Source organism: Poecilia mexicana, unplaced genomic scaffold (assembly GCF_051168715.1).
Source record: "Poecilia mexicana isolate PSO_F unplaced genomic scaffold, ASM5116871v1 scaffold_12, whole genome shotgun sequence".
NCBI lineage: Eukaryota > Metazoa > Chordata > Actinopteri > Cyprinodontiformes > Poeciliidae > Poecilia > Poecilia mexicana.
The window spans coordinates 21,779,284-21,807,082 of NW_028263381.1; the positions used below are offsets into that span (position 1 = coordinate 21,779,284).

At 40.2% G+C, this 27,799-nt stretch overlaps 1 protein-coding gene across 1 annotated transcript; it reads left to right on the forward strand.

The window, feature by feature from the left end:
• LOC148156064 (NLR family CARD domain-containing protein 3-like) lies at nucleotides 1-27,782 on the forward strand. Its single transcript, XM_088010609.1, has 6 exons — nucleotides 1-224; nucleotides 2,835-2,981; nucleotides 11,101-11,247; nucleotides 19,349-19,495; nucleotides 22,219-22,454; nucleotides 25,933-27,782. The coding sequence occupies exons 2-6, from the start codon at nucleotides 2,854-2,856 to the stop codon at nucleotides 27,780-27,782; spliced, it is 2,508 nt and encodes an 835-aa protein (XP_087866735.1). The 5' UTR covers nucleotides 1-224; nucleotides 2,835-2,853.
• Nucleotides 27,783-27,799: the final 17 nt, after the last annotated feature.

Sequence of the window (27,799 nt, forward strand, 5' to 3'; positions counted from 1 at the left end):
ACACTGGGATTTTTAAGAGAATTTGAGGTATAGATGATAGGAGTCAATAGAGGGCAGTAGTGCAACGTAAATGGATGCAAGCTGCCGTTAAAACCTGAAGAAGAAGAAGAAGAACAACAACAACAACAAGAAGAAGAAGAAGCAGAAAAAGAAGAAAAAGAAGAAGAAGAAGAAGTCAAGTTTAGTCTCCGTTTTGTGACCCAGACGTCTCAGCAGCAGGTCCAGTGAGTAAACACACTTTATATAAAACTGGTTCTGACCCGTTTTCAGGCTTTTCTCTGTTTCCGGGTCAGAGAAACAGAACCGACCGAACCTTTCAGTCAGTTTGAACAAATCTGAGCAGCAACTTCCGCTGTTTAAATATAATCTCTCTGTTTGTGTAAAAGTGGTTTAATGTCAGATTTATTATCGCGCTGCTGTCATTTAACGCTCTGAATAGAAAGTTTGTCACTTTTCCTCTGGAAATAAACGTCTTTAAGTTGTGACGCCTGTCAGACAGCGGCCTGTTGGACGTTATGATCTCAGTGTGGATCAACAGGTTTGTTGAACCACTAGAGGATCATGGGAAATGTAGTTGAACTCCTCTGACTGCTGAACCTTTTAATATAGAAACACTGAAAGTTTTTTAACTTTATAGTTAAAATCTGAACTATTAACTGTAAATATTTATTCCACAAATCAAATGAGGATTTTTGACGCTTCTGTTATGATGAAAACACACAAGTCATGTTACTGAGTGAAACAGAAACTGAAACTAACTTTGTTCTTCAGGCTCCATTTTGAGACGGAGGACAGAAATAACTTGTCGTTTTCAGACATAAGGTTTTTATTATTATGTCTCTAGAACATAATGACACTGGAGTGGCGCCTCAGTGATCAATAGATGAATAAATAAAGTCTTAATCAGCCCCTAGGGGGCAGCATGAGGCTGTGGGTGTGTCTGCAGGGGGCAGAGAGGATGAAGGTGGACAGATTGATTCTCAGCTCTGGGGAAAAAGCTGATCTTCATCCAGAAAGTGGTTGTTCACTTTCTGGACCTGCAGCGTTTCCAGACGGTACCAACAGTTTGTGGATCATCAGCAGCAACACAACTGGCCTTCCTCTGCAGTCGGCCAGCAGATATCAGGTCCAGGTTCGGTACCTGATCCCACGACCCACTGGGCCGTTTTCTCCACCCGGGCCAAGTCCTTTTGGTCCTGGGTTGTTGTCGTCCCACCCAGTCCTGCTGAGGAAGAGGATGCTCTTCATCACGGCTCTGTAGACGTTCTGGAGTCGCGGAGCAGGAAGTCCCGCCCTTTGCAACTTCCTGAGGAAGAAGAGTCTTTGTTGGGCCTTCGTCGTCAGAACAGAGGTGTTCAGTGACCAGGTCAGGTCCGAGGTGACCCGGATGTCCAGGAATCTGATGGTGTCTCCCTACACACTCCACCACCTCCACCTGGACTGGAGCAGGTGGTGACTGTCAGATTTTCCTACCGTAGAGCATCGATCTGCGCTTCCCCTCTCGGTGGGACGGATAGAAGATCGTCTGTCATGGATCCATGTTGGGGTCGAGCTTTACTGGATTTATTTAATTTAAGGGCTGATCAAGGAAGGATTTAGACGGAAAATGAAATGAATTGAAATGGAGACTTTACTGTGAATCGTTGCTGCTTATAAATTGTTGTTACATGAAGAAACACATTTATATTTCATGAGAGAAATATTTAACAAAGTGCCACAACTTAGTTACTGCGACTGAGATCTACTGGATCCCACATGATCCCACCTTTAGGCAGCACCAACACCTGGAGGTGATCTGATTGTGAGCAATAATGATGTGAATATAAACTAAATAAGAACTTGAGTCTTTTAAAGAGCAGAACTGGTTTCATCTTAGTAGGAAAAACCAGAACAAAAACACTTTAAACTACCACAGAGTATTAAAACCATAATAAGATGAAAATAAAATATTATTTTTTTGGAAGAAATGTATAATATTACCAGAATAAAGTTGTTATATTCTGACTTTATTCTCATATTTTATATATTTTCTTAGTGTGTCCATAATACTCCATCCTGTTAAACTGCTTTTCCTGATGATTTAAATCCTAAAATGTGACACATCTCTCCTTCCTCTGCAGTCTGGGGTTCATCAGAAACTGAAGTTTCTCTGATCTGTGGAGTCAAAGCAGATTTAAACTCAACAGATTTCCCTCTTCCTCCTCTCTGAGTTGTTTCTTTTCCAGTTGGACTTGTTGTTTCTCCTGCAGCAGTGAGAAACTCTTTGTCTCTCTAAGCTGAAACCTGAACAGATCTGCTGGAAGCTGAGAGATCAGATCCTCCTCATGATCTCCATGGATCACCTGATCCTGAATCTCTCTGATTGTTGGTCCGTCTGGAAAATATTCCTTCCACATATTCCTGCCTCTCTGACTGAACCGACTCTCAGCAGGAGGACTGGCAGCCCGTCTAAAGGAGGTCTGGACCCCAAAGGTTTCAGAACCGCTGCTTTAACTGAGCCCATCTGTTCAGGACCAACACATCACCACTTCATAGGAAATGTTCACTCCTTCATTCACTACATCTGACCTCACTCTGGATGTTTCTGCAGACCTGGAACATGATTCCAGTTCAGGTTTCAGGTTTTAAATGTTGTTAATAAAGTCAGAAGTTCTCCAGGAGGTTCTGGATCAGCCAGCAGACATCAGAAGGTCCTGAAGAAGTGAAGGAGAGAACAATTCAAACCCAGATGGTTCCTGCTGGATCAGGTTCCTCTGATCCTCTGAACACATGATGGGATCAACTTTCTGCTGACTGGATCACTGGGAACTGACTGGTTCTGGTTTCTCTTTCAGACTCACTGAAATCCAGAAGATGGAAGATTTGGACCTAAAGCAGGACAGAGCAGAACCTGCAGGATCCGTCTGTCCCTCTATGAGGAGTGACTGGTCCAAAGGAGAACCTCCAAACTTCAGTACTGAACCAGAACCCTCAGACAGGAAGTAAGAAACCAGTTTCTAACAGGTTCCTGTGACTCCACACAGATTTATTTAATATTAACTTGTTTATCTTCAGCAAATAAATAAAAAGAAACTTAATTTTTCTGCCAACTTAAAGCTGAGTAGACATGAGGAATGTCAGCCAATCAGAGGAGTTTTAATGAGGCTTCAGTGAGTCAGAGATGGATGGAAACGATCCATGGAAACAGAACCAACCAGAACTTCAGAGCGATAAACCCACTGAGAGAGGAAACTTCTTTACTGGGACCAGTTTATATACTGGGAACACTGGGACCAGTCTATACACTGGGAACACTGGGACCAGTCTATATACTGGGACCAGTTTATATACTCGGAACACTGGGACCAGTCTATATACTGGGAACACTGGGACCAGTCTATACACTGGGAATACTGGGACCAGTCTATATACTGGGAACACTGGGACCAGTTTATATGCTGGGAACACTGGGACCAGTTTATATGCTGGGAACACTGGGACCAGTCTATATACTGGGAACACTGGGACCAGTCTATATGCTGGGAACACTGGGACCAGTCTATATGCTGGGAACACTGGGACCAGTTTATATGCTGGGAACACTGGGACCAGTCTATATACTGGGAACACTGGGACCAGTTTATATGCTGGGAACACTGGGACCAGTCTATACGCTGGGAACACTGGGACCAGTCTATACACTGGGAACAATGGGACCAGTCTATAAACTGGGCCCATGTGATCCAGGTTGATGATCCAGAACTTTAACCTTCTGCTTCTCTGCAGCAGTTTCTGTTCTGGAGCCTCATAAATCGTGTGAATAAAAAATGTCTGGTCCCATATTTTACGAAAAGTCGACATGTATAAAAATTAACTTTGCGTCAAGGTTTGCATAAATATACCGACACTTTTTCACTGGCGTGAAAATGTGCAGCAGCCACACAAACTTTTCTCACTATATCCTGAAATCTGACGACATTCAGTTATTTAGACCAAGAAGCATCAAACTCTGTTTTTCATGATTTTAATATTTTATTGCTTAAACGTAAACGATGAAATCCATGCACCGCTAATTCTGCACAAAAATATCCGTTCATCCAAAGCCAAGTCTATCCTCGGCATGTCTTTTCTACTCCGTTTGAGAATCGTCAAACTGTCTCGAAGCAAAACCTTCAGCTGCAGTGTTGTTCTTCCTTTAGTTATTATCTCCTGCTTCAAATGAAAATCCACTTTAGAAAACTGTTTAAGTGTAGAAATGTAGTCTTTCATGTTGTCGGAAGAGAGAAGAAAACAAATATATCGCTGTACTTTACTTATTTACTGTATGGCTAGCTCCATGGCTAGCTCCATGGCTAGCTCACTGTGTCTTACTCTGCAGTTGTGCAGACACTATATCTGGGATCATGAGCGCCCCCTGCCATGAGGCAAGAGAACTGCCTGCCTCCCCTGGAGTCTGTTCTCTGCCGTTTCTGATCGCTCCTCCTCACACAAAACACGATACACACACAGTTGGTGACAAAAACAACACTGTATATTATATACATAAGCTAAATTATGGAAAATCAGTCCATATATTAAATGTTTTTAGCCATTTTATTACCGGCGTACAGACAGGAAGAACTTGCTCCCATAGAATGGCAGCCAGTGCAGTTAGCGAGAGGTTACACAATCCCAGGTGAGGCTCAGCTTCCTGCTGCCTCACCGGCTTCACTTCTGAGCATTTGAAATGGGAAAATGCGAAAATCCAGCGATTTTGAAGAAAAAAATCATCAGAATTGGTTAAGCTAAGTAAAAAAATAGATACTTTATAGTACAAACCACAGGGTGAAAATAGCAATATAAATTGTTTTATTATTATATTATTTTTCCATGATGACAGGTGAGGCTCTGCCTCACCTGCCTCCCCTGACCGCACGGCACTGGTTGCAACTGAAATATGGGTGGAAGAGAAGGTACTGTTGATTCTAAATGTTTACAATCCTTGTAAAAAGTTTGAGGTAAGTAAACTTGAAGAGATGGATATGAAAGGAAATGTTATTTGGTGTGGAGATTTTAATGCACATCATTCATTATGGGGAAGTGGAAAAGTAGATTATAATGGGAACATTTTAGAAGAATTTTTAGATAGTAATAATTTGGTTTGCTTGAATAATGGTAAGAAGACAAGAATTGATATTAATTCAGGTAAGGAATCTGTATTGGATTTGACATTTGTTTCTAGCTGTTTAGCTTCATTATGTGATTGGTAAGTTAAAAAGAAGTCGTTTGGTAGTGATCACAACATTATAATCAGCAAAATAAGGATGGGCCAGGTGCATAGGCCTGAGATGATAGGAGGAAAGTGGATATTTGAGAAAGCAAATTGGAGTGAATTTTATAACTTATGTAATAGAAAAATTTAAATGTTCAAAATGATCAGATTATTGAAAGTATGAACCGAGAGATTAGTCAGTGTATTTTAGCTGCTGCTGAGGAGGCTATTCCAAAAACATCAGGGAAAAATAGGAGAAAGTTAGTTCCATGGTGGAATGATGAGTGTAGAAAAGCAGTTAGAGAAAGAAATAAAGCATTAAATTGGTTAAAAGGTCTCATAATTTTCAACATTTAATTGAATATAAAAAGTCACAAAAGTCAGGAGAACAATAAGGAGCACAAAAAGAGAATACTGGAGAGGTTTCTGTGACACAATTGGCAGTAGTACAAAACTAGGGGATGTTTGGGGGATGATCAAAAAATGGGAGGAGATAGAAGGGAATGGAGTTATCCTATACTAAATAAAAATGATATAGTAGCTGTAACTGACAAGGAAAAGGCTGATATGTTAGTGAGAACATTTGTGGAGATACATAGTGGTAAAAATTTATCAGGTAATGAAATGGAGGGAAGGGAGAGAACTAAAAAGGAAAATGATGGAATCTTAAGAAGAAAGGAGAATAATAATGAATTATCCTTTCTCTTTTGGAGAGCTGAAAAGAGCTTTGGATAGAACTAGGACTGGTGCTCCAGGTAAAGATGAGGTGTGTTATATTATGCTAAGACATGTAAGTGAGGAAGTTTTAAATAAATGATTAATTTTATACAATAAGATTTGGAAGGAGGGGAGACTGCCTTGTAAGTGGAAAGAAGCTATTATTATTCCGTTGAAGAAACCTGGGAAAGATCAGAGTAACCCTGTAAACTACAGACCAATAGCTTTAACATCTAATCTGTGTAAACTGATGGAAAGGATGGTGAATGAGAGATTGATACAATATTTGGAGTCAAAACATTTAATTGCTCCTTATCAGAGTGGTTTTTGTAGAGGGAGAGGAACAATGGATCCTATGTTATGTTTAGAGGATGATATTAGAAAAGCTCAGATTAATAAGGAAACTGTTGCTGTGTTTTTTGATGTGGAGAAAGCATATGATATGTCATGGAGGGAAGGGTTAATGATTAAATTACATCAGATGGGTATAGGAGGTAATATGTTTAATTGGTTATGGGATTTTTTACGGGATAAAAATATTTAAGATAAAATAGGATATCATTTTTCAAAATTATGTAAAATAGAAAATATTACCCCTCACGGAAGTGTGGTAAGTCCAACATTATTTTCAGTTATTATTAACGACATTTTTAAATAATTATCTGTCAGTTTTGGTAAGTCACTTTTTGCTGATGATGGAGCGTTATGGAAAAGGGGAAGAAATGTGGACCATCTTATTGTTAAACTACAGGAAGGAATAGATAAAGTGGGTAAGTGGGGGTAAAGTGGGGCTTTAAATTTTCAATTGAAAAGACAAAAGTAATGTTTTTCACAAATAAGAAAATAGGGGTTGATATAAAGTTGTATTTATATGGGAAAGGGTTGATTGGTTTCGGTTTTTGGGAGTAGTTTTTGATAAGAAACTAACTTGGGGAAATCATATAGAACATATTATGGAGAAGAGTAAAAAGGTTCTAAACATTATAAGGTGTTTAGCTGGGTTGACATGGAGTGCAAGTTTTGATTCCCTTAAAAATATATATGTGTTTCTAATTAGATCAAGAATAGATTACGGGAGTGTGGTGTATGGATCAGCAGCGAAAACTAGGTTAAAAAAGTTAGATGTTATTCAAGCCAGAGCAATGAGAATTTGTTTAGGGGCAGTTAAATCGACACCAATCTGTGCCTTACAAGTAGAGTCAGGAGAAATGCCATTATGCATTAGAAGACAGCAGCTAATGGTCAATTATTGGATAAGTTTAAAAGGACATAATGCAGATTACCTGGTTAAGAAATTATTAGGAGAGTGTTGGGAAAGAAACAAATTGATAGCTTTGGGTGGGTTGGGGATGATAGAGCGAAAATTTTTAATGTATATTATAAGGAATTTAGTCAAACTGTATTGTGGCCTTTGAGACCAACATGGACTTGGAAATATATTAATGTAGACAGAACACTAACAAATATTAGGGAAAGGAACACATTAGATACTTGCCAAGAATTTTATAATCAAATGCAGAATAAATATAATGAATATTTGCAAATTTATACTGATGGGTCGAAAGACCCCAAAAGTGAAGCAACCAGTACAGCCGTAGTGATTCCTGAATTAAAGATTAGTATTTCAAAAACAACATTATCTGAGTGTATTCGCAGTAGAACTATGTGCTATTTTAGTAGCTTTAGAATGGGTGGAGGAAACTAATAGGAATAAAATAATAGTTTGTAGTGACTCTCTATCTGCGTTGATGAGTATCGGAAAGGGACGTACAAAAAATCATCAAAATATTTTATATGAGATTATGGCGGTTCATCATAGGATATGTGAACAAAATAAAAATGTTGTATTATTCTGGACTCCTGCTCATGTAGGTATTATGGGGAATGAAAGAGCGGACAGGCTGGCTAAGGAGGCGATCAAAAAAGATGATATTGATATGCAAGTAAAGTTATCTAAATCTGAAGGCAAAAGTATAATTTGGAAAGAAAGCAAGAAGATATGGGAAGCTAGGTGGGTAAATGAAATAAATGGAAGACATTTATTTAGGATACAAAATACAGTCGATGTAGAAAGGATCAGAGGATTAAACAGGAGGGAGGAGATAATTATAAATAGAATAAGAACCGGGCATAGTTTCCTAAATGGAACGCCTTTTAAGATGGGGAAACACCTTACTGGTTTATGTAGATGGTGTGATGATATAGACAGTGGAACATGTTTTGATTAAATGTAGGAAATATGCAAACCAAAGAAGATTATTAAAAACAGAACTAGGTGTTGGTAGGGAATTGAAATTTGAGAAGGTGATCGATCAGCTGAATAGAATTGAGGGGAAAAAGAAGATTTTTCGTTTTTTAAAAAACACTGGGATTTTTAAGAGAATTTGAGGTATAGATGATAGGAGTCAATAGAGGGCAGTAGTGCAACGTAAATGGATGCAAGCTGCCGTTAAAACCTGAAGAAGAAGAAGAAGAAGAAAAAGAAGAAGAGAGGAAGTCAATTTTAGTCTCCGTTTTGTGACCCAGACGTCTCAGCAGCAGGTCCAGTGAGTAAACACACTTTATATAAAACTGGTTCTGACCCGTTTTCAGGCTTTTCTCTGTTTCCGGGTCAGAGAAACAGAACCGACCGAACCTTTCAGTCAGTTTGATCTAATCTGAGCAGCAACTTCCGCTGTTTAAATATAATCTGTGTTTGTGTAAAAGTGGTTTAATGTCAGATTTATTATCGCGCTGCTGTCATTTAACGCTCTGAATAGAAAGTTTGTCACTTTTCCTCTGGAAATAAACGTCTTTAAGTTGTGACGCCTGTCAGACAGCGGCCTGTTGGACGTAATGATCTCAGTGTGGATCAGCAGGTTTGTTGAACCACTAGAGGATCATGGGAAATGTAGTTGAACTCCTCTGACTACTGAACCTTTTAATGTAGAAACACTGAAAGTTTTTTAACTTTATAGTTAAAATCTGAACTATTAACTGTAAATATTTATTCCACAAATCAAATGAGGATTTTTGACGCTTCTGTTATGATGAAAACACACAAGTCATGTTACTGAGTGAAACAGAAACTGAAACTAACTTTGTTCTTCAGGCTCCATTTTGAGACGGAGGACAGAAATAACTTGTCGTTTTCAGGCATAAGGTTTTTATTATTATGTCTCTAGAACATAATGACACTGGAGTGGCGCCTCAGTGATCAATAGATGAATAAATAAAGTCTTAATCAGCCCCTAGGGGGCAGCATGAGGCTGTGGGTGTGTCTGCAGGGGGCAGAGAGGATGAAGGTGGACAGATTGATTCTCAGCTCTGGGGAAAAAGCTGATCTTCATCCAGAAAGTGGTTGTTCACTTTCTGGACCTGCAGCGTTTCCAGACGGTACCAACAGTTTGTGGATCATCAGCAGCAACACAACTGGCCTTCCTCTGCAGTCGGCCAGCAGATATCAGGTCCAGGTTCGGTACCTGATCCCACGACCCACTGGGCCGTTTTCTCCACCCGGGCCAAGTCCTTTTGGTCCTGGGTTGTTGTCGTCCCACCCAGTCCTGCTGAGGAAGAGGATGCTCTTCATCACGGCTCTGTAGACGTTCTGGAGTCGCGGAGCAGGAAGTCCCGCCCTTTGCAACTTCCTGAGGAAGAAGAGTCTTTGTTGGGCCTTCGTCGTCAGAACAGAGGTGTTCAGTGACCAGGTCAGGTCCGAGGTGACCCGGATGTCCAGGAATCTGATGGTGTCTCCCTACACACTCCACCACCTCCACCTGGACTGGAACAGGTGGTGGCTGTCAGATTTTCCTACCGCAGAGCATCGATCTGCGCTTCCCCTCTCGGTGGGACGGATAGAAGATCGTCTGTCATGGATCCATGTTGGGGTCGAGCTTTACTGGATTTATTTAATTTAAGGGCTGATCAAGGAAGGATTTAGACGGAAAATTAAATGAATTGAAATGAGACTTTACTGTGAATCGTTGCTGCTTATAAATTGTTGTTACATGAAGAAACACATTTATATTTCATGAGAGAAATATTTAACAAAGTGCCACAACTTAGTTACTGCGACTGAGATCTACTGGATCCCACATGATCCCACCTTTAGGCAGCACCAACACCTGGAGGTGATCTGATTGTGAGCAATAATGATATGAATATAAACTAAATAAGAACTTGAGTCTTTTAAAGAGCAGAACTGGTTTCATCTTAGTCGGAAAAACCAGAACAAAAACACTTTAAACTACCACAGAGTATTAAAACCATAATAAGATGAAAATAAAATATTATTTTTTTGGAAGAAATGTATAATATTACCAGAATAAAGTTGTTATATTCTGACTTTATTCTCATATTTTATATATTTCCTTAGTGTGTCCATAATACTCCATCCTGTTAAACTGCTTTTCCTGATGATTTAAATCCTAAAATGTGACACATCTCTCCTTCCTCTGCAGTCTGGGGTTCATCAGAAACTGAAGTTTCTCTGATCTGTGGAGTCAAAGCAGATTTAAACTCAACAGATTTCCCTCTTCCTCCTCTCTGAGTTGTTTCTTTTCCAGTTGGACTTGTTGTTTCTCCTGCAGCAGTGAGAAACTCTTTGTCTCTCTACGCTGGAACCTGAACAGATCTGCTGGAAGCTGAGAGATCAGATCCTCCTCATGATCTCCATGGATCACCTGATCCTGAATCTCTCTGATTGTTGGTCCGTCTGGAAAATATTCCTTCCACATATTCCTGCCTCTCTGACTGAACCGACTCTCAGCAGGAGGACTGGCAGCCCGTCTAAAGGAGGTCTGGACCCCAAAGGTTTCAGAACCGCTGCTTTAACTGAGCCCATCTGTTCAGGACCAACACATCACCACTTCATAGGAAATGTTCACTCCTTCATTCACTACATCTGACCTCACTCTGGATGTTTCTGCAGACCTGGAACATGATTCCAGTTCAGGTTTCAGGTTTTAAATGTTGTTAATAAAGTCAGAAGTTCTCCAGGAGGTTCTGGATCAGCCAGCAGACATCAGAAGGTCCTGAAGAAGTGAAGGAGAGAACAATTCAAACCCAGATGGTTCCTGCTGGATCAGGTTCCTCTGATCCTCTGAACACATGATGGGATCAACTTTCTGCTGACTGGATCACTGGGAACTGACTGGTTCTGGTTTCTCTTTCAGACTCACTGAAATCCAGAAGATGGAAGATTTGGACCTAAAGCAGGACAGAGCAGAACCTGCAGGATCCGTCTGTCCCTCTATGAGGAGTGACTGGTCCAAAGGAGAACCTCCAAACTTCAGTACTGAACCAGAACCCTCAGACAGGAAGTAAGAAACCAGTTTCTAACAGGTTCCTGTGACTCCACACAGATTTATTTAATATTAACTTGTTTATCTTCAGCAAATAAATAAAAGAAACTTAATTTTTCTGCCAACTTAAAGCTGAGTAGACATGAGGAATGTCAGCCAATCAGAGGAGTTTTAATGAGGCTTCAGTGAGTCAGAGATGGATGGAAACGATCCATGGAAACAGAAACAACCAGAACTTTAGAGAGATAAACCCACTGAGAGAGGAAACTTCTTTACTGGGACCAGTTTATATACTGGGAACACTGGGACCAGTTTATATACTGGGAACACTGGGACCAGTTTATATACTGGGAACACTGGGACCAGTCTATATACTGGGACCAGTTTATATACTCGGAACACTGGGACCAGTCTATATACTGGGACCAGTTTATATACTCGGAACACTGGGACCAGTCTATATACTGGGAACACTGGGACCAGTCTATACACTGGGAACAATGGGACCAGTTTATATACTGGGAACACTGGGACCAGTCTATATACTGGGAACACTGGGACCAGTTTATATACTGGGAATACTGGGACCAGTCTATATACTGGGAACACTGGGACCAGTCTATACACTGGGAACAATGGGACCAGTCTATAAACTGGGCCCAGGTGATCCAGGTTGATGATCCAGAACTTTAACCTTCTGTTTCTCTGCAGCAGTTTGTGTTCTTGAGCCTCATAAATTGTGTGAACAAAAATGTCTGGTCCCATATTTTACAAAAAGTCGACATGTATAAAAATTAACTTTGCGTCAAGGTTTGCATAAATATACCGACACTTTTTCACTGGCGTGAAAATGTGCAGCAGCCACACAAAGTTTTCTGTGGACGATATCAAACCACAAAGAGTCAAAACTCACTAAATACTGAAATCTGACGACATTCAGTTATTTAGACCAAGAAGCATCAAACTCTGTTTTTCATGATTTTAATATTTTATTGCTTAAACGTAAACGATGAAATCCATGCACCGCTAATTCTGCACAAAAATATCCGTTCATCCAAAGCCAAGTCTATCCTCGGCATGTCTTTTCTACTCCGTTTGAGAATCGTCAAACTGTCTCGAAGCAAAACCTTCAGCTGCAGTGTTGTTCTTCCTTTAGTTATTATCTCCTGCTTCAAATGAAAATCCACTTTAGAAAACTGTTTAAGTGTAGAAATGTAGTCTTTCATGTTGTCGGAAGAGAGAAGAAAACAAATATATCGCTGTACTTTACTTATTTACTGTATGGCTAGCTCCATGGCTAGCTCCATGGCTAGCTCACTGTGTCTTACTCTGCAGTTGTGCAGACACTATATCTGGGATCATGAGCGCCCCCTGCCATGAGGCAAGAGAACTGCCTGCCTCCCCTGGAGTCTGTTCTCTGCCGTTTCTGATCGCTCCTCCTCACACAAAACACGATACACACACAGTTGGTGACAAAAACAACACTGTATATTATATACATAAGCTAAATTATGGAAAATCAGTCCATATATTAAATGTTTTTAGCCATTTTATTGCCGGCGTACAGACAGGAGGAACTTGCTCCCATAGAATGGCAGCCAGTGCAGTTAGCGAGAGGTTACACAATCCCAGGTGAGGCTCAGCTTCCTGCTGCCTCACCGGCTTCACTTCTGAGCATTTGAAATGGGAAAATGCGAAAATCCAGCGATTTTGAAGAAAAAAATCATCAGAATTGGTTAAGCTAAGTAAAAAAATAGATACTTTATAGTACAAACCACAGGGTGAAAATAGCAATATAAATTGTTTTATTATTATATTATTTTTCCATGATGACAGGTGAGGCTCTGCCTCACCTGCCTCCCCTGACCGCACGGCACTGGTTGCAACTGAAATATGGGTGGAAGAGAAGGTACTGTTGATTCTAAATGTTTACAATCCTTGTAAAAAGTTTGAGGTAAGTAAACTTGAAGAGATGGATATGAAAGGAAATGTTATTTGGTGTGGAGATTTTAATGCACATCATTCATTATGGGGAAGTGGAAAAGTAGATTATAATGGGAACATTTTAGAAGAATTTTTAGATAGTAATAATTTGGTTTGCTTGAATAATGGTAAGAAGACAAGAATTGATATTAATTCAGGTAAGGAATCTGTATTGGATTTGACATTTGTTTCTAGCTGTTTAGCTTCATTATGTGATTGGTAAGTTAAAAAGAAGTCGTTTGGTAGTGATCACAACATTATAATCAGCAAAATAAGGATGGGCCAGGTGCATAGGCCTGAAATGATAGGAGGAAAGCGGATATTTGAAAAAGCAAATTGGGAGGAATTTTATAACTTATGTAATAGAAAAATTTAAATGTTCAAAATGATCAGATTATTGAAAGTATGAACCGAGAGATTAGTCAGTGTATTTTAGCTGCTGCTGAGGAGGCTATTCCAAAAACATCAGGGAAAAATAGGAGAAAGTTAGTTCCATGGTGGAATGATGAGTGTAGAAAAGCAGTTAGAGAAAGAAATAAAGCATTAAATTGGTTAAAAGGTCTCATAATTTTCAACATTTAATTGAATATAAAAAGTCACAAAAGTCAGGAGAACAATAAGGAGCACAAAAAGAGAATACTGGAGAGGTTTCTGTGACACAATTGGCAGTAGTACAAAACTAGGGGATGTTTGGGGGATGATCAAAAAATGGGAGGAGATAGAAGGGAATGGAGTTATCCTATACTAAATAAAAATGATATAGTAGCTGTAACTGACAAGGAAAAGGCTGATATGTTAGTGAGAACATTTGTGGAGATACATAGTGGTAAAAATTTATCAGGTAATGAAATAGAGGGAAGGGAGAGAACTAAAAAGGAAAATGATGGAATCTTAAGAAGAAAGGAGAATAATAATGAATTATCCTTTCTCTTTTGGAGAGCTGAAAAGAGCTTTGGATAGAACTAGGACTAGTGCTCCAGGTAAAGATGAGGTGTGTTATATTATGCTAAGACATGTAAGTGAGGAAGTTTTAAATAAATGATTAATTTTATACAATAAGATTTGGAAGGAGGGGAGACTGCCTTGTAAGTGGAAAGAAGCTATTATTATTCCGTTGAAGAAACCTGGGAAAGATCAGAGTAACCCTGTAAACTACAGACCAATAGCTTTAACATCTAATCTGTGTAAACTGATGGAAAGGATGGTGAATGAGAGATTGATACAATATTTGGAGTCAAAACATTTAATTGCTCCTTATCAGAGTGGTTTTCGTAGAGGGAGAGGAACAATGGATCCTATTTTATGTTTAGAGGATGATATTAGAAAAGCTCAGATTAATAAGGAAACTGTTGCTGTGTTTTTTGATGTGGAGAAAGCATATGATATGTCATGGAGGGAAGGGTTAATGATTAAATTACATCAGATGGGTATAGGAGGTAATATGTTTAATTGGTTATGGGATTTTTTACGGGATAAAAATATTTAAGATAAAATAGGATATCATTTTTCAAAATTATGTAAAATAGAAAATGGAACCCCTCAAGGAAGTGTGGTAAGTCCAACATTATTTTTAGTCATGATTAATGACATTTTTAAATAATTATCTGTCAGTTTTGGTAAGTCACTTTTTGCTGATGATGGAGCGTTATGGAAAAGGGGAAGAAATGTGGGACATCTTATTGTTAAACTACAGGAAGGTATAGATAAAGTGGGTAAGTGGGGGTAAAGTGGGGCTTTAAATTTTCAATTGAAAAGACAAAAGTAATGTTTTTCACAAATAAGAAAATAGGGGTTGATATAAAGTTGTATTTATATGGGAAAGGGTTGATTGGTTTCGGTTTTTGGGAGTAGTTTTTGATAAGAAACTAACTTGGGGAAATCATATAGAACATATTATGGAGAAGAGTAAAAAGGTTCTAAACATTATAAGGTGTTTAGCTGGGTTGACATGGAGTGCAAGTTTTGATTCCCTTAAAAATATATATGTGTTTCTAATTAGATCAAGAATAGATTACGGGAGTGTGGTGTATGGATCAGCAGCGAAAACTAGGTTAAAAAAGTTAGATGTTATTCAAGCCAGAGCAATGAGAATTTGTTTAGGGGCAGTTAAATCGACACCAATCTGTGCCTTACAAGTAGAGTCAGGAGAAATGCCATTATGCATTAGAAGACAGCAGCTAATGGTCAATTATTGGATAAGTTTAAAAGGACATAATGCAGATTACCTGGTTAAGAAATTATTAGGAGAGTGTTGGGAAAGAAACAAATTGATAGCTTTGGGTGGGTTGGGGATGATAGAGCGAAAATTTTTAATGTATATTATAAGGAATTTAGTCAAACTGTATTGTGGCCTTTGAGACCAACATGGACTTGGAAATATATTAATGTAGACAGAACACTAACAAATATTAGGGAAAGGAACACATTAGATACTTGCCAAGAATTTTATAATCAAATGCAGAATAAATATAATGAATATTTGCAAATTTATACTGATGGGTCGAAAGACCCCAAAAGTGAAGCAACCAGTATAGCCGTAGTGATTCCTGAATTAAAGATTAGTATTTCAAAAACAACATTATCTGAGTGTATTCGCAGTAGAACTATGTGCTATTTTAGTAGCTTTAGAATGGGTGGAGGAAACTAATAGGAATAAAATAATAGTTTGTAGTGACTCTCTATCTGCGTTGATGAGTATCGGAAAGGGACGTACAAAAAATCATCAAAATATTTTATATGAGATTATGGCGGTTCATCATAGGATATGTGAACAAAATAAAAATGTTGTATTATTCTGGACTCCTGCTCATGTAGGTATTATGGGGAATGAAAGAGCGGACAGGCTGGCTAAGGAGGCGATCAAAAAAGATGATATTGATATGCAAGTAAAGTTATCTAAATCTGAAGGCAAAAGTATAATTTGGAAAGAAAGCAAGAAGATATGGGAAGCTAGGTGGGTAAATGAAATAAATGGAAGACATTTATTTAGGATACAAAATACAGTCGATGTAGAAAGGATCAGAGGATTAAACAGGAGGGAGGAGATAATTATAAATAGAATAAGAACCGGGCATAGTTTCCTAAATGGAACGCCTTTTAAGATGGGGAAACACCTTACTGGTTTATGTAGATGGTGTGATGATATAGACAGTGGAACATGTTTTGATTAAATGTAGGAAATATGCAAACCAAAGAAGATTATTAAAAACAGAACTAGGTGTTGGTAGGGAATTGAAATTTGAGAAGGTGATCGATCAGCTGAATAGAATTGAGGGGAAAAAGAAGATTTTTCGTTTTTTAAAAAACACTGGGATTTTTAAGAGAATTTGAGGTATAGATGATAGGAGTCAATAGAGGGCAGTAGTGCAACGTAAATGGATGCAAGCTGCCGTTAAAACCTGAAGAAGAAGAAGAAGAACAACAACAACAACAAGAAGAAGAAGAAGCAGAAAAAGAAGAAAAAGAAGAAGAAGAAGAAGTCAATTTTAGTCTCCATTTTGTGACCCAGACGTCTCAGCAGCAGGTCCAGTGAGTAAACACACTTTATAGAAAACTGGTTCTGACCCGTTTTCAGGCTTTTCTCTGTTTCCGGGTCAGAGAAACAGAACCGACCGAACCTTTCAGTCAGTTTGATCTAATCTGAGCAGCAACTTCGGCTGTTTAAATATAATCTCTGTTTGTGTAAAAGTGGTTTAATGTCAGATTTATTATCGCGCTGCTGTCATTTAACGCTCTGAATAGAAAGTTTGTCACTTTTCCTCTGGAAATAAACGTCTTTAAGTTGTGACGCCTGTCAGACAGCGGCCTGTTGGACGTAATGATCTCAGTGTGGATCAACAGGTTTGTTGAGCCACTAGAGGATCATGGGAAATGTAGTTGAACTCCTCTGACTACTGAACCTTTTAATGTAGAAACACTGAAAGTTTTTTAACTTTATAGTTAAAATCTGAACTATTAACTGTAAATATTTATTCCACAAATCAAATGAGGATTTTTGACGCTTCTGTTATGATGAAAACACACAAGTCATGTTACTGAGTGAAACAGAAACTGAAACTAACTTTGTTCTTCAGGCTCCATTTTGAGACGGAGGACAGAAATAACTTGTCGTTTTCAGGCATAAGGTTTTTATTATTATGTCTCTAGAACATAATGAAACCGGAGTGGCGCCTCAGTGATCAATAGATGAATAAATAAAGTCTTAATCAGCCGCTAGGGGGCAGCATGAGGCTGTGGGTGTGTCTGCAGGGGGCAGAGAGGATGAAGGTGGACAGATTGATTCTCAGCTCTGGGGAAAAAGCTGATCTTCATCCAGAAAGTGGTTGTTCACCTTCTGGACCTGCAGCGTTTCCAGACGGTACCAACAGTTTGTGGATCATCAGCAGCAACACAACTGGCCTTCCTCTGCAGTCGGCCAGCAGATATCAGGTCCAGGTTCGGTACCTGATCCCACGACCCACTGGGCCGTTTTCTCCACCCGGGCCAAGTCCTTTTGGTCCTGGGTTGTTGTCGTCCCACCCAGTCCTGCTGAGGAAGAGGATGCTCTTCATCACGGCTCTGTAGACGTTCTGGAGTCGCGGAGCAGGAAGTCCCGCCCTTTGCAACTTCCTGAGGAAGAAGAGTCTTTGTTGGGCCTTCGTCGTCAGAACAGAGGTGTTCAGTGACCAGGTCAGGTCCGAGGTGACCCGGATGTCCAGGAATCTGATGGTGTCTCCCTACACACTCCACCACCTCCACCTGGACTGGAGCAGGTGGTGACTGTCAGATTTTCCTACCGTAGAGCATCGATCTGCGCTTCCCCTCTCGGTGGGACGGATAGAAGATCGTCTGTCATGGATCCATGTTGGGGTCGAGCTTTACTGGATTTATTTAATTTAAGGGCTGATCAAGGAAGGATTTAGACGGAAAATGAAATGAATTGAAATGGAGACTTTACTGTGAATCGTTGCTGCTTATAAATTGTTGTTACATGAAGAAACACATTTATATTTCATGAGAGAAATATTTAACAAAGTGCCACAACTTAGTTACTGCGACTGAGATCTACTGGATCCCACATGATCCCACCTTTAGGCAGCACCAACACCTGGAGGTGATCTGATTGTGAGCAATAATGATATGAATATAAACTAAATAAGAACTTGAGTCTTTTAAAGAGCAGAACTGGTTTCATCTTAGCAGGAAAAACCAGAACAAAAACACTTTAAACTACCACAGAGTATTAAAACCATAATAAGATGAAAATAAAATATAATTTTATGGAATAAATGTATAATATTACCAGAATAAAGTTGTTATATTCTGACTTTATTCTCATATTTTATATATTTCCTTAGTGTGTCCATAATACTCCATCCTGTTAAACTGCTTTTCCTGATGATTTAAATCCTAAAATGTGACACATCTCTCCTTCCTCTGCAGTCTGGGGTTCATCAGAAACTGAAGTTTCTCTGATCTGTGGAGTCAAAGCAGATTTAAACTCAACAGATTTCCCTCTTCCTCCTCTCTGAGTTGTTTCTTTTCCAGTTGGACTTGTTGTTTCTCCTGCAGCAGTGAGAAACTCTTTGTCTCTCTAAGCTGGAAACCTGAACAGATCTGCTGGAAGCTGAGAGATCAGATCCTCCTCATGATCTCCATGGATCACCTGATCCTGAATCTCTCTGATTGTTGGTCCGTCTGGAAAATATTCCTTCCACATATTCCTGCCTCTCTGACTGAACCGACTCTCAGCAGGAGGACTGGCAGCCCGTCTAAAGGAGGTCTGGACCCCAAAGGTTTCAGAACCGCTGCTTTAACTGAGCCCATCTGTTCAGGACCAACACATCACCACTTCATAGGAAATGTTCACTCCTTCATTCACTACATCTGACCTCACTCTGGATGTTTCTGCAGACCTGGAACATGATTCCAGTTCAGGTTTCAGGTTTTAAATGTTGTTAATAAAGTCAGAAGTTCTCCAGGAGGTTCTGGATCAGCCAGCAGACATCAGAAGGTCCTGAAGAAGTGAAGGAGAGAACAATTCAAACCCAGATGGTTCCTGCTGGATCAGGTTCCTCTGATCCTCTGAACACATGATGGGATCAACTTTCTGCTGACTGGATCACTGGGAACTGACTGGTACTGGTTTCTCTTTCAGACTCACTGAAATCCAGAAGATGGAAGATTTGGACCTAAAGCAGGACAGAGCAGAACCTGCAGGATCCGTCTGTCCCTCTATGAGGAGTGACTGGTCCAAAGGAGAACCTCCAAACTTCAGTACTGAACCAGAACCCTCAGACAGGAAGTAAGAAACCAGTTTCTAACAGGTTCCTGTGACTCCACACAGATTTATTTAATATTAACTTGTTTATCTTCAGCAAATAAATAAAAAGAAACTTAATTTTTCTGCCAACTTAAAGCTGAGTAGACATGAGGAATGTCAGCCAATCAGAGGAGTTTTAATGAGGCTTCAGTGAGTCAGAGATGGATGGAAACGATCCATGGAAACAGAACCAACCAGAACTTCAGAGCGATAAACCCACTGAGAGAGGAAACTTCTTTACTGGGACCAGTTTATATACTGGGAACACTGGGACCAGTCTATACACTGGGAACACTGGGACCAGTCTATATACTGGGACCAGTTTATATACTCGGAACACTGGGACCAGTCTATATACTGGGAACACTGGGACCAGTCTATACACTGGGAATACTGGGACCAGTCTATATACTGGGAACACTGGGACCAGTTTATATGCTGGGAACACTGGGACCAGTTTATATGCTGGGAACACTGGGACCAGTCTATATACTGGGAACACTGGGACCAGTCTATATGCTGGGAACACTGGGACCAGTCTATATGCTGGGAACACTGGGACCAGTCTATATACTGGGAACACTGGGACCAGTTTATATGCTGGGAACACTGGGACCAGTCTATATACTGGGAACACTGGGACCAGTTTATATGCTGGGAACACTGGGACCAGTCTATACGCTGGGAACACTGGGACCAGTCTATACACTGGGAACAATGGGACCAGTCTATAAACTGGGCCCATGTGATCCAGGTTGATGATCCAGAACTTTAACCTTCTGCTTCTCTGCAGCAGTTTCTGTTCTGGAGCCTCATAAATCGTGTGAATAAAAAATGTCTGGTCCCATATTTTACGAAAAGTCGACATGTATAAAAATTAACTTTGCGTCAAGGTTTGCATAAATATACCGACACTTTTTCACTGGCGTGAAAATGTGCAGCAGCCACACAAACTTTTCTCACTATATCCTGAAATCTGACGACATTCAGTTATTTAGACCAAGAAGCATCAAACTCTGTTTTTCATGATTTTAATATTTTATTGCTTAAACGTAAACGATGAAACTGAACTGCATTTATCCTCAGACAATAAGCTAAAACACACAAAATAAAGAAAATAAAAGTAAAAGGATGTGAAAACCTCACTAGAACGTAAATAATACTTTTCCTCAGTTTTTGTCTCATTAAGATGTAACTCATCGCTCTGAATGCATCTATGGAGTAATTTCATTCTCACTAAAAGAGAAAACAGGTTGGATCAGCAGATTAACTCCAACCTGCTGATTAAAAATAATCAACAGGTTTGATTATTGAAGGTGATCAGGTGTGGAGACAATCAGGTCCATCAGAAGCTGCATCCAGGTGAGCAGCTACCTGAGGAGCTTTGGCTCTGATGGAGAACAATGGAAGGATTCAGAGGGAGGATTGATCAGAGATCAGATTGATCTGATGGTTTATTAGTGTTTAGATTAATCCAGACGGATCATCCTGGATCTCTGAGCAGAACTTAAAGAAGGAGCCGTCCTTCATAAATCCCAATTTATAGGAAATAAAGCAGCTGCTGGTCGGCCTGTCGCCTCCATAAATACATATTAATGTAAATTAGTATAAATACCCAGAAGTCTGCCACCATGTGGAGCCGTTACCATGGCAACGTCCTTGTTTGAAGCACTATAAGTATTTATAATAATAATAATTATATATTTTATTTAAAATGTGCTTTCAGGGCGCATGAGGTCACTTCACAAAAAATAAAAATTATACATCTTAAATAAAATATTCCAAATAAATAAAATAAAGAGATCTGAGTGCAGCAGATCGTTCAGCCGGATTTAAAGACAGACAGAGAGTCTCTGAGTGGGAAAGTGGACGTTTATTGTAAATAGTAGAATCATGTTTATAAGTTTACATTTACAGAATAAAGATGCTTTATGTCCATAAGGCTCATTCACAAAGCGGCTCGACTGAAGGACGGCTGCAGCTGGACCGGTACCGCTCGGCTCCTGCTTTAAGTTCTGCTCAGAGATCCAGGATGATCCGTCTCAACAGATCAACGTATTTAATGTCTTTGGTGACAAATAAACCCAGAAACAGGCAAAACGAGCAGAACCAGATGGAAACCAGAACCAGGTGCATTAAAGGAACCAGACCGTCTAAATAAAACAGGAACTGGACCCAATAAAGATGGACTGTAACTAAACTACAACTATAAACTATTAATCAGGACAATAAAACTACAAAGTGAAAACAGAACCAAAGTCCAAAGAATCATCATGAAGTCAGATTTAGCAAAAAATTAGACAAATTTAATAATTTGTTGTTTCTCTGCTAACATGTCCAAATAATGTTCTGTCACAGTTCAAGGCTCTTTATAAAGTTCTTAGATTAATGCAAACTGGACCTGAATCCAGTTTCCTGGAGCTCCACCAGTAAATAATGATCCATGTTTCTACACTGGATCCAGATCAGAACCAGATTTTGGTCTCTGAGCCTCTGATGGAAACAGTTTTCTACTCAGACAGAATAAAGATTCAGACGGACAAAAACAACCAGAGAAAGATCCATCATAACACCAGATATGATGAAACACTTCAACCAGAGATCATCAGTGTTCTGAGGTTCTGTTCTGACTCAGCTTCTGGTACCAGGACGGCTCCAGCCTGGTGTTAGTGAACCATTTCAGTGATGAAGAAATGTCTTCACAGAGGGAGGAAGGGGAGCAGCGTTGGTGAGGAGGAGCAGCCGTCCTGCTGTGCTTTGTGTCAGGAGGTTCTGGTGGATCCGGTCTCTACCAGCTGTGGTCACTGGTTCTGCAGACGGTGCATCAGGTCCTACTGGGACCAGTCTGCTCCATCTGGACCCTCCTCCTGCCCCCAGTGTGGGAAAAGACCCAGAACAGGAGCTGGACTGCTGACAGCCAATCAGAGCAGCTGTGCTCCAGGTGAGACTGAACTCGTCCAATCAGAGCTTCTTCTGTCGTCTGTTGGACCAATTAAACGTCTTCAGTTGGGATTTGGACATTTAAGGTTTTATAAATCTTCCTCTCAACTAAATCTCTGTATTTCCAGCTGCTGTAAATAGTTTTACTTTAAAGTGATTCTGTTCTCAACTCTTTGTGCTAATTGCATTAAAACTGAACATTTTATTAAATCTGATGGTCATTTTGATGTATGAACTAGGCAGCCTAGTTCTGCACTAGCGACATGCTAGGTGGCTAACCACCCGTCCCTTAAAATACAGAACCGTCCCGTATTTGGCTGTTAAATGAACTGATTGAACCGATACGGGTCACGATTTGTTCCGTATTTCTATAAATGTCTGATAGACACTAACTCACATATCAACACTAATTGTAACAATAATGACCAAAATAAAACACAGGAAATATTAAGTTCAGCTAAATTGTCGTGGTGGGAGCTAAAGGACCCCAGAACGCTACGGACCGACGCTGCCGTCACAGTTACCTAGAGACGGACACTATGCAGCCACTAGTCTGTTAAAGTATGAGGGGATGCATTTTAATTTCTGAGCCTGCCAATATTTGCATCCCCTGTCTGTTGTCCTGTTGATATGAAACTTATAGCAGAAGCTCAGAGAACAAGTGTCATTATGTAGAAAAGGTGAAATTCCTCTTAACTCTTAATTTCTCCATGTTAGCAGGGGGATGCATTTTATGGCAAAGCAAATTAATAGCCTGCTGATATCTGCATGCCCTATATATTTTCCTCAAATGTTATCCTATTGATGTGAAACTTATACTAGCAGTTCAGAGGATAAGTGCAATTATGAATAAAAAAGTTATTTCACTCTTAACTCTTCGTTTCTTCAAGCAAGGAGGGGGATGCATATTTTGGCACAGCAAATGTTAAGCTGCTGATATCTGCATGTCCTGTTTTTCAGCTCAAACCTGTGGTACAGATATGAAAGTCTCTCTGGTAGCTCAGAGGATGTGTGTCATTGTCTAGAACATGTCATATATCACATTACTATCCAAAATCTTCAAATTGCATTTTCTGCCAAGGGACATTTGGAGGCAGCTGGTGACCTTCCTCACCTGCCACTGGACTATTTGATCTTATGGATTAATTATTTCACAACACAGTAAGAAATATTCATAAAGAACCCACTTTACTCAAATCTAACTCTTTAAGTAATTCACATTCATCAATCTGTTCTTGACACAATGATGGTGTCAAGAACAGATTGATGAATGTGAATTCATCAATCTGAATCTTATTGCGGTCTGACCCTTATTGCCAGACCGCAATAAGGGTCAGACCGCACTTATTGCGGTCTGACCCTTTGTTGTGACATTATGAATTCATAAGATCAAATAAAAACAGGGCAGCTCATAAATAGCTGTGTCAAAAATTTATTCCCTGCTAACTCAGCCAAATATAGAGTTAAGAAGGATTTCACTGTTTCTACGTAATCCGAGTAGTTCTCTGAACTGCTGGTATGAGTTTCACATCAACAGGATAACATTGAGGAAAATATATAGGGCATGCAGATTTCAGCAGGCTGTTAATTTGCTTTGCCATAAAATGCACCCCCCTGCTAACATGGAGAAATGAAGAGTTAAGAGGAATTTCACCTTTTCTACATAATGACACTTGTTCTCTGAGCTGCTACTACAAGTTTCATATCAACAGGACAACAGACAGGGGATGCAAATATTGGCAGGCTCAGAAATTAAAATGCATCCCCTCCTACATTAATAAACTAGACAGTTCAGGACGATATAAAATGTTCTCCATAATGGGCCTGTGTTTTATAATGCTTTAAACTATTATGGTGTTAAAAGAAAAAGCGGGGATTTCAAACCATCTGTAGAAAACATTTTCATCAGACACTGACTGAAAAACGTTCGACTCATGTGTCTCAAAGGTGTAAAATCCATATTTATTTCAGTTAATCTTTGAAATAAAACCCACCGTTTTAGGGCTGACATGGTTAATAAACGTGATAATGTTACGAATATCTTCAAAAGTTTCCTCTTCGGTCATATTTCAGTCTGTTTTCTCATCAATATGCGAGAGTTTAGAGCGATGCACGCTCCTGCTGCAGGGGATGGAATTCTCTGCAGGCCTGTGTTTCTCGGCATAACACCTGTAACACCTGGCCTCCATAATAGTGCTGCACTTAGCTGCTGTATAGGATCATAGTTTCCATCTACTAGATCAGGATCTGCAACCTGGATCTCTGGAGACACAAGTGGCTCTTTGGCTCACTTGATATATCAAATAATGAAATATTGCTCTGTTTTTGTTTCATTTTTTTTTAAGTGTCCCCGTGAAAAAACACTGACTATCCTGACCCCTGTGGTAAATTTGGTCGAGAACCAGCCTCCAAGCCTAACTATTTATTTCTATGAATATTTTAGTAATACTCTTTACAGTAACACAGTTTTCACATAACTTTTATACTTTTGGCTGTCTGAGGACACATTTTGATTATTACATTACAAGTTATGATCAGTTACTCAGTATTTGAACAGTTTACCAAATACTTTTTACACTTTGCTTAAACTTGTTTAAGGTGTGCTACTCTGATTGGAGTACTCCAAGTATGAATGATTATTATCTATGGATCACTTTTTAAAAACAAAAAAACATCACCATAAAATATTGTCTATCACTGCAGCGGCCGTCCCGCCCCAAGACAGTAGGATGACACGCCATCCCTTGTTTTATTTTCTGAAAGGTGGCAACCCTAACCTGTTATGGTGGTAAAAGTCAGTCTCAGGATCTTTATAGAAATTCACCACATTGTTCAACTCTGACTAGATGAATAACAGAATCAGTAACTCCAAAAGGAAACGACAACAGTGATCACACAGCGCTCAAAAAACTTGTTGCTCTTCTGAGTTCAACACCTGCCTGCTACCTGTTGCCCCCTGACTCAGATTCTTGAGCCTACAGCGCCACCTAGTGACCAAAGAGGGGATTTATCACATACTTGGCTCCTGTAGTGCATGGAGACAAGAAGGTGGAAAAAGCAACCTGCTGCTTTTACAGAGAGGGGAAAAAAGTCTGAGACAGAAACCTTTATTTACTCTGATAATAGAGCACAGATTACAGTTTATATGTTTCCTTGTAAATTATGTAATAATTCTAACAATTTGTGGTTTACCTCTAAAGGACTAAATCAAATCCATGTGATTTTCAAACTATAATGTTTCTTTAAAAACATCTGATCCAGAGATCTGATGGTGAAAAACCATTTTAAATGTGAACATTATCAGATAAACAAGCAGTTTCTCTGACAGAAATAAATTGTCTGACAACAGAACAACATTCTGTTTCAGAGAATGGATCCGATCATTTAACATCAGATCATGTGACGTCAAAGACCGTATAAAACTTTCTAATCTGCACCAGATGGTTTTGTTTTTAATGCAGTTGTTTCTTCTGTTTCAGCAGATGTTGGTCTGCAGGAGGTTCTAAAGGAACATAAGATCAGTCTGAGGAGGAGATGTGAATGTGTGACTGAAGGAAGTGATGTAACAGGAAGCAGAACCCTCCTCAACAGGATCTACACTGATCTCTACATCACAGAGGGTTGGAGTGAAGAGGTTAATACCCAACATGAGGTGAAGCAGCTGGAGAGAGCTTCCCAGATCCAGAACCTCCATGACTCTCCAATCAGGTGCCAGGACATCTTTAAATCCTTCCCTGACCAACATGGAGCCATCAGAGTGGTTCTGACCAACGGCGTCGCTGGTGTTGGAAAAACCTTCTCAGTGCAGAAGTTCACTCTGGACTGGGCCGAGGGCTTGGAGAACCAGGATGTCAGTGTGGTGGTTCTGCTGTCGTTCAGGGAGCTGAACCTGATCAGAGATCAGCAGCACAGTCTTCTCTCGCTGCTCCATGTTTTCCACCCAACACTCCAGAAGCTCCCAGCAGAGCAGCTGGCTAAATGCAAACTGCTCTTCATCTTTGATGGCCTGGATGAAAGCAGACTTTCACTGGACTTCAGCAGCAGGCAGCTGGTTTCTGACGTCACACAGAAGTCATCAGTCAACGTTCTGCTGACAAACCTCATCGAGGGGAACCTGCTTCCCTCGGCTCTCATCTGGATAACTACCAGACCTGCAGCGGCCAATCAGATCCCTCATTCATGTGTTTCCAGGGCAACAGAAGTACGAGGCTTCACCGACGCCCAGAAGGAGGAGTACTTCAGGAGGAGGTTCAGTGATGAAGAGCTGTCCAGCAGAATCATCTCCCACATCCAGACCTGCAGGAGCCTCCACATCATGTGTGGAATCCCAGTCTTCTGCTGGATCACTGCTACGGTTCTGGAGAACATGTTGACCTCAGAGCAGAGAGGAGAGCTGCCCAAGACCATGACTGACATGTACTCACACTTCCTGCTGGTCCAGACAAAGAGGAAGAAGAACAAGTACCATGGAGGACATGAGACAAGTCCACAGAAGCTGATGAAGGCTGACAGGGAAGTTCTTCTGAAGCTGGGGAGGCTGGCGTTTGAACATCTGGAGAAAGGAAACATCATGTTCTACCAAGAAGACCTGGAGCAGTGTGGTCTGGACGTCACAGAGGCCTCAGTGTACTCAGGAGTTTGTACAGAGATCTTCAAAAGAGAGAATCTGATCTTCCAGAAACCAGTTTACTGCTTTGTTCATCTGAGCATCCAGGAGTTTCTGGCTGCAGTTTACATGTTCCACTGTTTCACCAGCAGGAATAAAAGGGTGGTGAAGAAGTTCCTGGGAGAAAAATATAGTGGTTTCACCAGCAGGAATACAAGGGTGGTGGAGAAGTTCCCGGGAGAAGACGAGAATGATGATTACAGTGAAACATCTCTGGAGGGTTTCATGGACAGAGTTATGTCTAAATCCCTCTGGAGTAAAAATGGCCACCTGGATCTGTTTGTTCGCTTCCTTCATGGTCTCACTCTGGAGTCCAACCAGAGTCTGTTAGGAGGCCTGCTGGGTCGGACAAAGTACAGTCCAGGAACCATCCAGAGAATCATCAACAATCTGAAGAAGATGAACTCTGATAGAATCTCTCCTGACAGAAGCATCAACATTTTCCACTGCCTGGTGGAGATGAACGACCTCTCAGTGTTTCAGGAGATCCAACAGCTCCTGGAATCAGGGAATAATCTCTCAGAAATCCAGTGTTCAGCTCTGGCCTTCATGCTGCAGATGTCAGAGGTTCTGGATGAGTTGGACCTGGAGAAGTACAACACATCAGAAGCGGGCCGACTGAGACTGGTTCCAGCTGTGAGGAACTGCAGAAAGGCTCGGTGAGTCCAGACCAGTGATGG

Excerpts from the sequence above, each read along its gene's own strand:
- LOC148156064 (XM_088010609.1), top strand. The coding sequence starts at position 2,854 with ATGGAAGATTTGGACCTAAAGCAGGACAGAGCAGAACCTGCAGGATCC. Across the intron at positions 19,496-22,218 it reads CCAGAACCCTCAGACAGGAA|AGGGAGGAAGGGGAGCAGCG; the intron begins GTAAGAAACCAG and ends ATGTCTTCACAG. Across the intron at positions 22,455-25,932 it reads TCAGAGCAGCTGTGCTCCAG|CAGATGTTGGTCTGCAGGAG; the intron begins GTGAGACTGAAC and ends CTTCTGTTTCAG.